Below are 17617 nucleotides of genomic sequence, written 5' to 3' on the forward strand. Positions count from 1 at the left end.
CTGAATTTTAATCATTTTTGTTTTAAAATCCCCCTAGGAGGAAGAATGAACAGGAAATTTAAAAATTATTAATTAAAATAACATTTGGAGGGGCGCCTAGGTGGCTCAGTCAGCTAAGGGTCTGCCTTTGGCTCAGGTCACGATCCCGGGGTCCTGGGATTGAGTCCCACATCGGGCTCCCTGCTCCGCTGGGAGCCTGCTTTTCCCTCTCCCTCTGCCTGCCACTCCCCCTGCTTGTGCACGCTCTCTCTCTCTGTCAAATAAATAAAATCTTTAAAAAAAATAAAAAATAAAAAAATAAAATAAAATAACATTTGGAGATTATCTATAGAATATCCTATCTCCCTTCATTTCAGGTTTCGAGTTAAGACAGGTCATGAGCAAGTGGTCATATGTGGCATGTGAGGTGATATCAACAACAAAAAATATAAGTAAAAAAAACTTTTTTTTTTTTTTAAATAATATAGAAGCAGTGTGGTTCTCAGGGTAGGAGCAGTCTCTTCAGTCACAGAGACCAGGGATGAATTCCAAGTCACCACTCTCTTGCTAGATGTATGACCACAAGATGCTCTACCTCTCAAAATTCAGCCCCCGGATTTGTAAAATCAGGATGAAACCTGACTACATAAAATTGTTGGGAAGAGTAAAGCACAGGCTACTCCATGTACTTAGCACAATGCCTTGCATATTTTAAGTATTCGATAAATATTAACTTTTATCATATTTATATTATCTTCACGACGACAAGATCATCTCCCTTTCAAAATCTTTTAAGTAAACCAATTTTAATTTTGTTAGCATGATAACAATCAAGTAGTTGTGTAACAACAGAATGTTTTTCTAGAGACTCGTATCAAAGTAGTAGGGGCAAAATGGCATGATGTCATTTTGAGTTTACTTTAAGTTACTACAGCAAAAAAGGAGGGCTAGTGAAGCAAGGGTGGCAAAATTGATTTCTGTTGAAACCGGGGGACAGGTATATGAGTTTATTACACTAATCTCTCCACTTCTGTGAATGTTTGAAAACCTTCATAATTAAAAGGTTAAAAAGAATCAATTGGTCCATCAGTATATAATAAGAATCCTCCAGGAGCCCAATATAGAACTGGTGACATGAGATAACAGTTAACCATTGCTTAAAAAGAAAAAGCAGGCAGGCATCAACTTTACCTTTCTGGCATGTTGCCAAGAATCAAAGAACAAGGAAAGGAAAGGGCTTTGATCTGTGAATAGGGATTTCACAGCATCCACAGATGGTGCTTATGCACACGACTCATCAGGAGAGCCCAGCAGCATTTCTCAGACAGGGTTCCTCATCTGAACCAGAGAATAAAACAATGATTTGAATGACTATTTTCTCATTCCTCCCAAAGGAGAACTAGTACCCTTCCGGATGCATCAGAGAGAAGTTAATTTGTGATATATAATGGATGCCTTAGGGCAGTAAGGCTTAATTCTTATGCAGAACCCCAACTGCCGAAGGCTGCTAGAACCTCCACACAGAACCCTCTTGCTCTATTTCTAGTAACCTTGATGCTCTTGTCTCAAGCATAGTAGAAACTACAAACAAATCAGAAGGTAGGAATCTCTAGAGCAGAGGAGTGAACACAGGAGAGAAATTTAAAAGTTTATTAAAAATGCACTCAGTGAACCAAAAAAGCAGAGCAGCCTGGCCACCTAATTAGAGGGAAGTAGCTCTAAAAGCCTCAGGAGTCCATTTATGCCTTTCATACTAGAAGTTAATATTTACTGAGTATTTACAATACTGAGAACTCACAAGGAGTTACAGGCTTGTAACGATGATCCTCCAAGTCCCCCAAAACTCTTAAAATTCTACTCAGTGTACTCTTCCTGAGACAGGAACTAAACTTTCAGAGTTCTACTGCTCCAAGGGATGATACCAGGGAATTTTTATTTCCTTCTTTATATTTATGAATTTTCAAAAACTTCTATAATGACTGTGTATTACCTCTGTAAGTAGACCAAAACATTTTTTAAAGATACTTAATTTTATGAAAATTTCATCCCAGGTGACATAAGTTTTAAACATTTTAAATCATTTCACAGTGATCCATTCTCCAAAGTTCACAGATAGGTATGTATCTTATATAGTAGTTATTGTCCTTGGTGTTAAGGAAAATGTGATAAAAATGGTGAGAAGAAAGAAAACTTGTAGAGAAAAAAAATCAAAATAATTGTTAACAGACTTCTATCAAACAAGAGGAGTAAGTTTTCATGAAAGGGGGAGGGGGGATCAGACTTGACCTCGAAGGGCAGAGGTGGGTAGAGGTAGCAGGAACAGGCCAAATGACCCAGGATCCTCAAAGAAAGAAAAAGCAGAAGTGTTGGAATTTGCACACAAGGCAATAAAAAGCCACTCTGTAAGTTCCTAGAAAAGGCGACAATGTTTCTTCATTCATTCCATTTAATAAACACTGATAAATTACTTACATCATGAAAAGTACTGTTCTAAGTGCAAGGAGGGATACAGAGGCCTAATAAACACAGGTCCTACCCTCAAGTGGCTTATTAATAAAGTATCATTATAACTTATAATCACAAGATGGAAATCAGTAGGTATCAGAAGAGAAGGCAGAGGACCTCAGCAGATGAGTGATGAGTCCAGCAGAGGAGACAAAGAGTCTTCACAGAGGAGATAAAATAATGTAAGCAGTATTTTAGGAAGATTACTGGAATAATGGCTACCATCTATTAGTCACTCATCAAGTTAAGGGTGATCCAACTGTATTTCTCATTAAATACTGACACTAACTCTGCCACATAGGCATTCGGTCCATTTTACAGATGAGGAAACTGACACTCAGAGATGAAATCACTTGTCCACGATCACGCAGGACACGTCAGGGCTAAGATTCAAACACAAGTCTCTAGGATTCCAAACCCAATTTACTTCCAGAATGCTATACATACAATCAGTAGAGTGAGAAACACATTTACTAATTCAACTACTTGACATACAATCTTAACAGAATTTAACAGACATTTCTATTCCCAGTCTTGTGAGAATTTCTCCCTGGCTAAAGCCATTCACCACTTCCTGCCAGCACTATTTGGCTGTCCCCACTAACTCAAGTATTTCCTTTGACTAAAGACAGTGGTTATGTTAATTTGATTAAGTAGGGGTAGATACTTCTCATGAAATGGAAGTACTCTTAAAGAAACCAAATAACCAAAATAGCAAATCTGAGAAGATAAATATAATTTGTTTTGTGTGAACAAACAATAAGAAAAAGTTTAGCTGAATATAGATTTTCCTGGGGCAGGCAGATAAGACAGACCAGAGGTGGAGAAATCAGCTACGAGGCCACCATTGTGATTTAGGTGTGTCATAGAACAAGCCAAGCACAGGAATAAAAGAAAAGAGAAAAGGGTGAATCCACAAGATATTTTTTATGGACGGTACAGTAAGACTATAATCAATACTCTGCCATGCAGAGGAATAAATACAAAATAAAAGGCTCTGCCTACATCAAGATTTATGAAGTCAAGATGCACACTCATGAAACATCTAGAGAGAAAGAAAATATATAGTTATGTATTCAATCATGTTCAATCATCAGAGAAAGGGGGTGGGAGGAATGTAAATCACTGGAATGTTCCAATCACTGGAACTTAGAGCCTCAAAAGCCAGAGAGGACTGTGATGGCCAGGGGAGGAATAAAAACGTATGAATTCTAAGCACAGGGAACATCACACACCTAGAATTCCACAGAAGAGTAATTCTAAGTAATGATCAGAAGACTCGAAGAAGTTCAGAACTGAAAGGATTCTCAGAGATCATGTGTCTGCTTTTTTGTTTAATTTTTTAAATAGACTTCATTTTTTAGGGAAGTTTTAGGTTCACAGCAAAACTGAGCAGAAGGTACAGAGATTTCCCATCTCTCTTTGCCCCCATACATGCACAGCCTCCTCCCGTTATCAACATCCCCCACTAGAGAAGAACATTTGTTACAACTGATGAACCTCCATCATATAAACCAGTACATTGAAGTCCCCTGCCCAAGGTCACAGGGCCAGATGCAGAGGTAGGACCAAAATGCTGAAGTCCCAATCCTATATTCTTCCCAAATAAACCACAACGCATTCAGTGAAGTTTACATGGCCAAGTACGTATTCCCATCATTCATCCCATAGGACACCAAATTTCAACTTGGTCTGTACAAGTAACCACTGTCATGTACCAAAACAACTTTCTTTTGGGAGTAGAGAGAACTCTGCTTTTCTCTGGGACATCGTCAGCATTGTTAGCATCGATGCCTATTGTCTAGACTCTACATGCGAATCACTATGTCCCACAGAGTCTCTATATTATGTAATTACTAAAGGAATACCACAATCAGTCAAACACAGTATCCATCTACAGATTGAAACTGATTTTTTTTTTCTTCCTGGAGCCAGATCTATGGAGGTGTTTTCACTCATAGAGGTTCGTATCAGATCTTTGCCTATATGAAGAGATTTCCCACAGTATTTTAAACTGATTATCTAAAGGTTAATAATCCAATGTTGATTGGTTCATCATTTGAAACAGGGCAGCTGCATATGCTGAGGACCAGCAAAGTCTGCTCTGTGTACAGCAGTGCGCTTCCCCAGTGATATTTTAGTTTGATTAAGGGAAGTTTCTGGAGGGCAGGGCCTCCTAACTTCTATTGCTCTTGTGTCTTTCACAAAGACATGGGAAGTACAGAGTATACAGTAGGTACCCTCTCTATATATATACCTGCTGAATAAAAGAATGTGAATTATAATAATGATTGTATCCTGAAGAGTCAAAAGTTGAAAAAATAAAAAGGAAAATAGGGGCATTTGGGTAGTCGGTTAAGCATCCAAATCTTGATCTCGGCTCAGGTCTTGATGTCAGCGTCGTGAGCTCAAGCCCAGCAAGGGGCTCCATACTGGGCATGGAGCTTACTTTAAAAGAAAAAAGGAAAACAAACTCTGCTTATAAAGAAGAAGACTAAGATATGTTTCTTGTTTCTTCTTTGGAAAACTATCAGAAGCAATGAAGCTTCTCCCTATATACTAAAGAGAAAAAATACCTCCCTCAACACATCAAAACAGAGAGAGCTTGAGCTACTTTGCCAAATACAAATATAATGAGAATTGTCACAACCTACCTTCCCACTGAATTCACAATACAAACTTAATAATCTCCAAGGAAACATCAACATGTTCTTTTTTTTTTTCCACCAGGAAATTAACTAAATCACTCTTTCTAGTAGATCATCTTGCATCTTCAGGTAATGAGAAATCTTTAGGGTCTGTCCGCTCCAGTGCCTGAGACCATGGAGAAGATACACTCATGTCAATTTCCAAAATCACCATGAAGAGCACTTCGATTTCCCATTAGTCACCAGCACTATTTGAATAAAATATGCTCCTTTTCAGAAACAATGCACTTTTCAGTTAGATGCAACTACTTAACTGCCTAACCACCCCCCGATTTTTCCAAGATGCCTTCATGCTCATTTCTTCACTTCCTGCAATCAAAAAATAAAAGGCTAATTTCTTCTTAAATTTGCCTACAGAAATGGTGCTAACCAAATATAAAAAATATGATAAAGTAATTAAACGTAAAGGTGACAGAGGATTTGTCAAAAATGATATACAGTAATTGAAGATTCTCTGAATCTCTAATTAATCTGGATGACTCTACAATTTCCTGAAGGGTTCTGAATCTGAAGTGTTCAAAGGAACCGTCTGGGGAGCTTGTGAAAATGCAGATTCCTGGGCTCCTCCCCCTGCTATGGATAGTTAAAGCTACTGAGGGGCTCAAACACGTTCATTCAAGGAACTCAACATCTGAGATGAGGGGTCTGCATACCTTAAGTATGCCGGACACCGAGTTTAGTGTCAAATGTTAAATCTGAATGAAATTTCACACACACACACACACACACACACTCTCCTACCTGTGGCCATGGGGGCAGGAGTGTGTCCACTAGGTGTTCAACTGAAAAGCTTATCCAAATCTGGATTACAAGAGTAGTTAATTCGGATATTCTTACCAGACTCTAAAGACCACAATCTTGACATCATTAACCACATTCCAAAAGAACCAAAGCACGGGTTAAGTGGCACTCTTTTAGGAAGTAATTACCAGAAGCTACTCTTATCTCAGACTTTGCTTTAGGGGAGGAAGACCTGACTATACAAAGAGAGTCAGAAGTTGCAGCCAGTGTCTCAACATTTTAAAAATTCTGTATAGCTTGCTGGAGCTGAGATGAAACATTTATCCTTCTCTTGCAAGCACTATGGTTTCCAGGGGACCGACTTACAGCTGAGGCAGGCTGACGAGAGGTACATCCGTTAGAAACAGACACAACACACACCAAAGTTAACTGAGAAATTTCAAAGTGCCTTTTTATGCCTTTAACTCAAAGACGAACACATTTCAAGGTGATCCAATCCTCAAGTGACACACAGTGTTTTAAAAGGGCCAGAGCTCTCCACTTAAACAATTTCTAGTGACATGTTTAAATCGCATCCTCTAAGGCTCTATCTGCTGTCCTATTTACTAGTCTTTCTTTCTTGGCAGAGGCATCCCACTTTAAGTGATTGCTTGAGGTTCGTCTTCCTAACAATTAAAATCTACGGGGCTTAGATGCTTAAAAAAATTTTTTTAACTTAGGAGGCACCATGAAGGACTTTCAATTATTTAATTACACGACCAAGCCCAATTATTACTTTATAGTTTTTTTTCTATTTATCAGAACAGCATCAGAATAATAAAAGACAGCCTCATCACTCATAAGGAGTGGCTTATAAGGAGAAGGCTTATAAGGTAAAAATCAAAGCGTTCATAAAAGGATGCCCAATTTAAAATCTGAAAATGTACATAATCGTTATATTGACTATGTATTTCATACACAGAATACAAAGGATTGTTTTCTCTCTTCACTAAAATATTACTCTTAACCATTATAAGAGAATGAGAAGATTACACTAGAAACCTAAAAATTGGGCTCCTATGATTAACAAAACATGCCACACTGGTTTTACTCAGTCCCTTTGCAGAAACTACTCCGTGTCAAAAATATCCTTTACCAAAAAACCTCCCCTGAACTGTCTATGAATTCCTCCGTATCTCTGCAATCTGACTACTTCTCTGTAATGATTTACAGGACTATCTCCCTTGGGAGCTCCGGGGAGAGCAGAGAACAGGTAATGCTTACTTTGATACCCCAGCCATCACTATAAACATCCAGAAACAAGTGCCAGGAACAGCAGGCACTCCACATAGTTTGTTTTTAAAAAACTGTAGGAATTTATAATATATAAAAATAAATTCTAAAAGTTTATTCTGTCCCCCCTTTCCCTTTCCCTTCCTGACCATTGTTTGGGGAGGGCAGAGGAGGGGAGAGCATAAGCAAGGTTTTCATTATAGAGAGAGATATAGATAGATGATAATTAGATGAATATAGAAGTAAGTGTGTGTGTGTGTATGGGATGGGTAGTACATACATTCTCTAGCTCTGCCAAGTGGGAGGCTTGGGAACAGAGACACTCCATTTACCATGAGCATACCAACCGCCCATATCTTGAGTTCTAAATACCATTATCCACCAAAAGAAACACTCCTTGGAGAAATGACTGGCTCTGGTGCTGGGGCAGAGAAAGTATAAAATAAGCCTGGAATAACCTGTGAAGCCGGAAAATGAGGAAGTACTTAAAAGTAATGGTCAGGTCAAAAAGAGAGAGAAGCCAGGCTGAAGGGGCTCCCATTAGCAAAATCTGGAACAATCTGAATATTAAATAATAATAGTAACAATTATGACCCATTGGGAAGATAAGAAACCTCAAATACATACTAATATAAATAAGCAAATATAAATAAATTGGAAGTTTGCGGAGGAACAGAGTATTTAAATAGTTTCAAAGTACCACCCCACAGGATGCCTGGGTGGCTCAGCAGGTTAAGCATCCAACTCTTGATCTCAGCTCAGTCCCTGATCTCAGGGACATGAGTTCAAGCCTTGTGTTGGGCTCCATGCCCCCCCCCAAAAAAGGTACCACCCCCACAAAATACATATTAATTACAAAGGTTAAAAATGAGCTTTACTGTGGGAAGGCTAGCAGATACCACCTTAACCAAGTGATCAAAATGAACATCATCCATAATGAGACAAATCAAAATCGTGTACTTACCTAAAAGGATGCAAAAAGAACAACACAGCCTCTTTTCTGATATTCCTACCAAAGATGCATAACCTACATCTAATCACGAAAAAACAATGCAGACAGAAACTGAGGAAAATTCTACCAAGTAACTGGCCTGTAGACTGCAAAAGCATGAAGATCCTGCAAGTCAGTGAAAGGCTGAGTAATTACTCCATACTGAAGAAGACTAAAGAGACATGACAAAGGCAACGTATGATTCTGAGCTGGATTTTTCTTTAATAAAGTACATTATTTGAAAAACTGACTACACTTGAATGAAATTCATGGACTGGATGGTAATAATCCATCAATGTTAATGTTCTCATTTTAATGGCTGCAATGCTGTTGTAGCTATTGAGAAAAATATCCTCAAGGAAATACTCAAATATCCAGAGGTAGTGACACATCATGTCAATCAGCCATTTTCCTCAAATGGTTCAGAGAAAAAAAATCAACTATACTTATGACTTTCCTAAAAGTTTGAGGCTAAAAGTTAAAGGTTAAAAGAAAAAAGTCTAGCAAAAAAATAAAAATTTTGTTATTCTGATTTATAATCTATATTTAATGGGAGGATAATAAATGCATCATTACCAACATCATAATTACATAAAAATAATTACTTTCATATTATCTTTCTTCCCTAGCACCTAGAATATTGTGCACACGTACGTTAAGTGTATATGCGTGTGCGTGCACGCGCGCACACACACACACACACAGAGCTATGGTACAAAGAACTTTCAACCAGAAGTTCTGGATTTGAATCATGACCTCAACTCTTACTATGAAACATTAAACAAGTTACTTATGCTCTCAATGCTTTAGTTTTCTCATCTATAAGATAATTAGTATCTTTCCACAAAGGATTACTAGGAGAATTAAGAGAGAAAATGTTTGCAAAATTACCCTTTTAAACCTAAAAAATATATACATATGTTAAGTATTAAGGAGAAAAAATACTGGATTCAGATACAAAATTTACACTAACTTAAAATATTGCACAAATCAATTTTAATGTTAAAAAAAAATATCTCAACTCCACTTGGGCCATTCCCTACAGAAATCTATAAATTTTTAAATTCTATTCTTACCTAACTTGAACTATAGCCAAATTTTCATATGCCACCTAATAAAGATTTGCTACCCTACAATTTGTTTTGTTTTTAAGCAGGGATTGACTTTTGTAACTCAAAGACAAACTTTAACAACCTTCTATCTCACTAACTAACTAAATAAATAAATGGAATTCTTGAAGAGTGATTTATGTCATTTCTCCCCTGAAATCTATAGACTCCTTAAACTGTTTGCCTTGTTCACAACTAAAGAGATTTCAGTTCTCAGGAAATTAGAGAGGTCTCAGACTTAGAAATCCAAAAAAACAAAATGGACAAAAAAGTCATCTCAAATCAACAAAATTATCACAAATTTTCAGTACTTATTTTTTTAAAGATTTTATTGATTTGAGAGAGAGAGCAAGTGAGCACAAGCAGGGGGAGTGGCAGAGGGAGAGGGAGAAGCAGACTCCCCACTGAGCAGGGAGCCAGATGTGGGGCTCAATCCCAGGAACCTGGGATCATGCCCTGAGCCAAAGGCAGACACTTAACTGACCAAGCCATCCAGGTGCCCCAAATTTTCAGTATTTATTTCCTTTCTTTTTTTTTAATCTTAAGATGACATCAAGAGACAGGATTGGTTCTTAAACCCAGCAAGCCAAGGTCAGCCCAAAGACTGAAACATGAGAACTGGGGTTTTATAAACATACAAAGAGACAAGAAAAAGAAATTAAAAAACCTAAAACCCCTTTACTCTGATCACTTGGCAATCACTCCCAGGTCTCACCCATGATGCTCTGAGGCACATCAGCACATCTACATTAAGAATTCCCAGGAGCACCTGGGTGGCTCAGTTGGTTAAGCATCCAACTCTTGGTTTCGGCTCAGGCCATGATCCCATGTGTCATGGGATCGAGCCCCACCTTGGGCTCCATGCTCAGTTGGGAATCTGCTTGAGATTCTCTCCCTCTGCCCCTTCCACTGCTCTCTCTCTCATTCTCTCTCTCAAGATAAATAAATCTTAAAAAAAAAAAAGTTCCCAGAGGAAGGCTGGTTTTTACATGTCATCCCAGAAAATGTCTTATTCAGTGACATGTAAACCTACTCTCCTAATACGCCAAAGATTGGATATTTCCATTCTCTCTCAAGATAAACTTCATCTTCAGGCGCCTGGGTGGCTCAGTTGGTTGAGCGACTGCCTTCGGCTCAGGTCATGATCCTGGAGTCCCGGGATCAAGTCCCGCATCGGGCTCCCTGCTCGGCAGGGAGCCTGCTTCTCCCTCTGACCCTCCCCCCTCTCATGTGCTCTCTCTCATTCTCTCTCTCTCAAATAAATAAATAAAATCTTAAAAAAAAAAAAACAACAACAAGATAAACTTCATCTTCTCTAAAACAAATTGCAATGGTTAAGACGTGGATTATGAAAAAAAAAAAAAAAGATGTGGATTAAGGGGGAGGTGGGCGGCACCTGGCTGGCTGAGTTGTATAGCACTCAAGTCTTCATCTCAGGGTCATGAGTTCAAGTCCCACAATGGGCATAGAGTTTACTTTTATTTATTTATTTATTTATTTATTTTTTAAGATTTTATTTATTTATTTGACAGAGAGAGACACAGTGAGAGAGGAGCACAGGCAGGGGGAGTGGAGGGGAGAGAGGCAGCCTTCCCGCCGAGCGGGGAGCCCGATGCGGGGCTCGATCCCAGAACACTGGGATCATGACCTGAGCCGAAGGCAGGCGCTTAACGACTGAGCCACCCAGGCGCCCCTAGAGTTTACTTTTAAAAAGGAAAAAAACGAAGAAGAAAGAAAAAGGTAAAAAAAAAAAAGATGTGGATTATGGTAAGAAAACAAAAAGCTCTCACAAAGACACAAGCAAAACCTAAGAGAGTCACCAGCTACTGACGTCCCTTCTCTTGTATTACAGATTGAATGCCCCCAATTAGCACCCAGAGACAATAGGTGGTGGTTAAGCACGCAGCGTCAGCACCAAACCACCTACGTCTGAATTCTGGCTCTGCCACATTAGCTCTGCCTAAGCTCTGCCTAACTGGTTTTTGGCAAGTTACTTAAAACTCTCTGTACCTCAGTTTGCACATCTGTAAAAAGGGCATCATAATAGAATCTTCACAAGGCTGTGGTGAAGAGTAACTGAGGTAACACAAAAAGTATTTAACACAGGGCCTGGTACACAGCTACAGCTCTATGTTAACCACTATCTTTGTACCTAGAATTATTCTCAAGCATCCTGTGCTTGGCCTAACTTTAAGATTTAAAATTTCATTCCAAATATATTTTTTTAAATTGTTTAAATATAACTTTGCAGTGGAAAAATCACTATTACCAAAATCTACATTCTACATCCAAGTTATGCCTTAGCAGGAGGGGCAAAAAGGAACTCCCTACATTCTTGGTTCTTATCTTAGTTCTTCAAGGGAAAAATAAAAGTTATAATATAAGAAGGCAGAACACTTGGTTATCACAATCCATTTACGGTACAGTTTAGGCACATCTAATTTCTTAAAAAGACAAAAATAAATGAAAAATAACTGCTTATCACATTTGTAATTATTTTAATTGTAGCTCTGGCGTGATGCCCAGCTCCTGCATCAGACCTAGGTCTGTAAAAGCAGGAACTATCCTCGTCCATCTTGTATCCAAGGTAATACTACCCAGTGCACAACTGGTACTCAATAACTACTTTTTGAATGAATAAATGTGCTTTGTAAAATACAAAATCCCATCACAGTTCTTGGTTTGGCAACTAGCCAAAGCTAATCTCCTTTATCTGTGTTTTAAACAAATAAACTACCCTTTCTGTTTGTTCTAACCTGCACTATAGAAAGTGCCTCCACAGAGTAAAATAATCTTCATATTCCTCAGTAATCACGGTCCCTGATTATTCCAACTGAGGATATATGCTTAAAACCATCTCTTGTTAATGCAATACAGGAAAGCCACCGAACTGTTCCTATCCCTCTGAATTAAAAATCAGCTTTCAATTACTTTTTTTCCTATTGTTTTTCAGATATCTTTGAAATTTTTCTTTCTGCACACAAGAGCTTACAGATATACAGAGTAGGGAGGTCCTTAGAAGTCACCTAAGACAACAGCCCCATTTTCCAGATGCCTCCAAAGAAAATCACATTTGAAAGGAAGCCCCATAGTCAACATCCTTCATAAGCCTCTTGAGACAAAAGTAACAAATCTAAACTTTAATAATATTCAGAAAAGGGGGAGGTGTACATCCACCAGCACCTGCCTACACAGAAAGGCCTATGTGGATGCCCCAGTTCTCCCAAGCAAGGAGTAGTTTTAAATTAATTTGTTCATTCAACAGACATGTTTGAGGGCCTCTGGTGTGGTGGACACTATTCTAGGTGCCTGAGATACATCACTGAACAAAAAGAAAGATCACTGCCTGTGCTGTACCTACATTTTAGGCAAAACTTTGGAGGCATCTAGGAGAATAAAGAAAAGAACATTTTAATAGAATATGTAGGGCCAGAAGTGTTCCATAGCACCATGGAGATCATTAAGCTAGTGGTTCTCAAACTTGGGTGTGCTGAGAACCACCCAGAGGACTAATCAATACTCAGAAGGCCCACACCCACCCCAGAGCTTCCGATTCATTAGGATCTCAACAGGGCCTGAGAATTTGCACTTCTAATATGCTCTCATACAATGTCAGTGGTGCTAGTCCAGGAAGCAAACTTTGACAACCACTGACTTGGCCAGAACCCTCAGCTACTCAATACCAGGCCCAGATTTAGGGTTTTTTTTTTCCCCTTCTGACTCCAAACTGACAAGCTTTTATCCACTTAGGGCAAACACTGCCCAATGAAAAGGTTTTTCAGCTTTATGTTTGAGTTGGAGAAAATCAGAAATGAACATTTTAAGTATAAAATACCTTAAGCAGACAGCACTGATCACTAAACATGGACATAAAAATTAACATTAGAGGATGTGTTCTTTCTTTCACATACCTAAATGCCATGATAAAAGAATGTTTTCCCTAAAGGGTTTTATCATGAGGGTGAGGTTCAGTCTCAAATGAGCCTATTTATTAAAAAAGTCTATTAACTAGAAGTATATACACTAAAATATAAATAAATGATTGGATTATTAATAATTTTAGTTTTTTTGTGCTAATTGTATTTTCTAAAATTTTTACAATGAACATGAATTCCTTTTGTAATAAAGAAATACAAGTTAATTTATTTTTAAAAAGTGAGTGTTTATTCAAAAAGACTTTTAATTAGAAAACTATAAAAGGCATCAGTTAATATACCACATAAATTAATACTGAATGATTTTTTTTTCCTAGTACATAAATAATTCAAATAACTTATTTTACATTTTAGGCTAAACCTCTGCCTGGATTAATGATTAATACCAGTGAAGGAAAAAAAAATCCTTGAAATGTATGATTTTATTTAAACAAAGAGAATAAAACAAAACTATGATCCTTTAAATAGCTGCATAAAAATCAAATTTACTATTATTCTACATAGCAACTGTCTTTTTTTTTTTTTTAAAGATTTTATTTATTTGACAGAGACAGAGATAGCGAGAGCGGGAACACAAGCAGCGGGAGTGGGAGAGGGAGAAGCAGGCTTCCGGCTGAGCAGGGAGCCCGATGTGGGACTCGATCCCAGGACTCTGGGATCATGATCTGAGCCGAAGGCAGACGCTTAAAGACTGAGCCACCCAGGCGCCCCATAGCAACTGTCTTTTGTCTTGACTGTTACTTTTCAACAAATGTATGGATGTGACGCTAATTCTTGCAAATAAAGAAAGCAAAATGTCATGTGTCAATTACACCAATTAAAAAAAATAAAGTAAAAATGGCTTTAATTGCATTTCTTGAAAAATAAATAAATAAACGTCTAAGTTTTGGAAAAATAATCGTTAAATCCTCGATGTGTACAGAGTTAGAGAGCCATATCCCTGAGGATACCAAGGTAAGACCTACACCATCCCTGTACTCCATCCACCATCTTTCTGGATCTCCTAGTCTAGGGAAATACTCCTTTACTACTAAAGTCCACATTTCAGGGATGCAACTAGAGTTTAAAACATAATATGCTAAAGGGCAATGACTAAAGGAGAATCAATTTGGTGAAGAAATCAAGTGTCTTTATAGAGACAGACACTTACCTTTTAACAGAATTCCTGAACTACCTCTTAAAGTCTAGCCTATTTCATTAGAATAATCACTTTTAAAGGAAAAAAAAAAAGTGCCTGTATGTGTTATATAGAATCATAGCTAATTTTCTGAAAATCAGGCCTTAAAATCAGAATTCTGTATCATACTACTATTAATTAACTTACTAGGTACCCACAAAGTACCAAACACTTTAAATCCTCTCATTCGACCTCCAAACCGCCCTATGAAGTATAATCATTTTACAGATTAAGAAATTTAAGCACAGAGTGATCAAGTAATTTGCCCAAAGTCACACAGCTAAATTGAAGATCCAGGATACAGATATCCAAGCTATAATACTTAAACTGAGATCCTTATCCTCTGGCTCTGATTATGGTTCTGCTTATGTTTGAATTACAAATTTTTTACATTTTAGGAAATCAAAACTAAATTTTTCTTGCCAGTCATATTTGATAATATCTGTAAGATGAAAAATTATGAAATACTTCAGGCACTTTCACAAACCTCTGTACTTCTAAAATCATACACAATTCACAATAAATTATACAGTACAAAGACCTGACAACTTTTCCACCAGCATGGCCGTTTTAGGGATACAGCAGTGGTAAAATTATCTACGGAAATCCCGCATTAAATCGCACAGGGGTTCCATTGAGTGGGTAAGGAAGGCTTTTATCTTGTTTTACTTGGGTTGTTTGTTTGGGGGGCTTGAGGGTTTGTTTTTTTGTTTTTTGGGCTTGGGTTTTGGTTTGGTTTTTTGGTTTGTTTTTTGCAACCAGGGAGCTAGAAGGTGAACGAATTAAGCCGGAAAATGAAAAAGTCGAATCCTTTCCCACGTCTTCCGTTCACCACATAAGGCCTGGGTGCCAATGTGCACTTGAGTTCCTAAGTCTGGGTGGACCGGCCTTTGCTCAGGGTGGGTGCGGACGGATCCGCCGCCGCCGCCGCCGCCTCCGGCCCTGGCGAGCACCCCCGGCGGCCGACGCCAGAGCACCAGGCGAGGCGAGCCCAGCGAGCGGCGGAGGGCGGGGGCGCGCGAGGCGATGGAGACGGGCGGGGACGACCCGCGGGGCCCTTACCCAGCTCCGTGCCCCGGTTGCGCGCGGACATGGCGGGGCAGCTGCCGCAGTCGCCGGCTCCTCAACGCCGAGCTCCCCTCCGCCCCGCCCTTCCTGCTTCCCGCCTGCCCCGCGGCGTCGCCGCGCTCGCCCCGCCCCTCTCCCTCTGGGGGCGGGGCCGCGGATCGCAGTCCGGCGGTCTGACTCCCGCCCGCAGCCGTGCGGGGACGTCGCGCCGCCCCTCTCCTGCCCTCCTCCCCCAGGTGCGGGACTCGAGTCCTGGCTCCCGAAATAATGCTACCAAAACCCGTTTTAAAATGTTTGAATTGCCAAATGCACTGAATAAAGACGTTTGGAAACTTTTCACTGTAAGATTAAGTAACGAGAGCGGGGAGGATCCCTGCCAGTTACTGACCAAGCGCAGAGCTCTGCAGCCCCATACGTGAAGGGCAGCGGCGATCCCCTCGCCGTGTAAGGGCGGCCAGCGAGCAAATAGGGCTCAGAGCACTCTGTGACTCTAACCTAGACCTCATGAAGTGAAGCCGCTCCCTTGCCTGGGGAGAGGGGGCCGGACGGGGAGGGGGCTCTAGGAGTGAGAAGTCCGGTTTCTCAGCATAGCACTGACAGTAATTAAGTGGGACACTGGGCACATCAATTGCCTTTCTAAGCTTCATTGTCCTCATCTCTTAGAAATGACCTTGACAATTTCTTGGAGCCCTAAACTTTGAATCTGTGATACTAACATTTTTTCAGCCTAACTCTTCTGTAACCGGGTTAAAATTGTCCAGAGTCACTCAACATAGACTACTAGTCAACTCATCTCTACCCCCAGAGGTAGGAAGAAAACTCAGTTGTGGCTTGTCCACCATGAGCCAGTCACTGTGCGAGGTGCTTTTATTTTATTTTTTTGTTAAAGATTTTATTTGTTTGAGAGAGCGCGCGCATGAGTGTGAGCAGGAGCAGGGAGGAGAGGCAGAGGGAGAGAGAGAGAAGACTCCCTGCTGAGCAGGGAGCCCCATGTGGGGCCTGATCCCAGGACCCTGAGATCATGACCTGAGCCAAAGGCAGACACTTAACCAACTGAGCCACCCAGGCACCCCGCTAGGTGCTCTTTTTTTTTTTAAACATTTTATTTATTTATTTGACAGAGAGAGAGAGACAGTGAGAGAGGGAACACAAGCAGGGGGAGTGGGAGAGAGAGAAGCAGGCTTCCCGCAGAGCAGGGACCCCATACGAGGCTCCATCCCAGGACCCTGGGATCATGACCTGAGCTGAAGGCAGACGCTTAACGACTGAGCCACCCAGGCGCCCCCCTCTAGGTGCTTTTAGATGTAGAATAGCATTTCAGTCTCAGAACAATCCTGCCAAGTACGTATTACATCTCCATTGCTATACCTGCAGACACCAAGGTTCTGAATAAAGAGGCATCCTGGTACAGTGGAAACTGAGTAGGTTCGGAAAGGTTCAAACCCCTTTAAACCCCTTTGCAATTCCACTTAATAACTAGGTGGTTCCAGGAATGTTACTGTCTACTTGTCTGGAAAATGCAGAGATCAAAATACATATGCCTTGCAAAGCTGTTGAATGTGTGTAAAGCACCAAAGTAAGGTTACTGCATGTAGCAGATGCTCAACAAATGAAAGCTGTTAATGTTGTCGGGTTCACACAACAATTATGGGGCTGTAAAGGAAAAGTAATCCCAGTCTTACTACCCTACACTGAGCTGCCTCTCTGCTTTGTCAAGACATAGCTATTGCTCAGTATTTTGAATGTGTCCACATTCTACTCATTCATATGATAGCATTTTCCCTTTATTTTTATTTTAACCCTGAAAAAGCAAAAAACAGGCCCTGGCAGTCCAGAGCCCTTGCAGCTAGGCCATGGTGCTCCCAAGTAAAACATCAACAACTTCACAGAACATCAACATCAGCCAAGGTCACCGTAACCGTGATGAATCAACAAAAATAAGACCATGCATAATCCTGTTTGAACACAGAAAAAAACATGAATATGCCCAAACCACAAAAATGACAAAAAGTTCCTATCCTGGCTAATGTAATTAACTGTCACTTCTTTATCCATCAGCTTTAACCGAACCTGGCAATTCTTGTATTTTAAATAAGAATATTAAGATGCCCTGTCATGAATTATCACCACTT

The 17617-nt window shown here is 39.8% G+C and overlaps 1 protein-coding gene across 2 annotated transcripts in view; it reads right to left on the reverse strand.

Moving 5' to 3' along the window:
• DERA (deoxyribose-phosphate aldolase) overlaps positions 1 to 15620 on the reverse strand; it is a 123955-nt gene extending 108335 nt beyond the window's left edge. For both annotated transcript variants that reach the window (XM_045873799.3, XM_045873798.3), the window contains exon 1: positions 15480 to 15620. In XM_045873799.3, coding sequence (XP_045729755.1) covers positions 15480 to 15510 — 31 coding nt within the window. In that variant the 5' untranslated portion in view covers positions 15511 to 15620. The remainder of the gene's footprint in view (positions 1 to 15479) is intronic.
• Positions 15621 to 17617: the final 1997 nt, after the last annotated feature.

The sequence above is a fragment of the Mirounga angustirostris genome, unplaced genomic scaffold, assembly GCF_029215605.1.
Source record: "Mirounga angustirostris isolate CCGP_5_RB_7025 unplaced genomic scaffold, mMirAng1.0.hap1 SCAF_5, whole genome shotgun sequence".
Classification (NCBI taxonomy): domain Eukaryota; kingdom Metazoa; phylum Chordata; class Mammalia; order Carnivora; family Phocidae; genus Mirounga; species Mirounga angustirostris.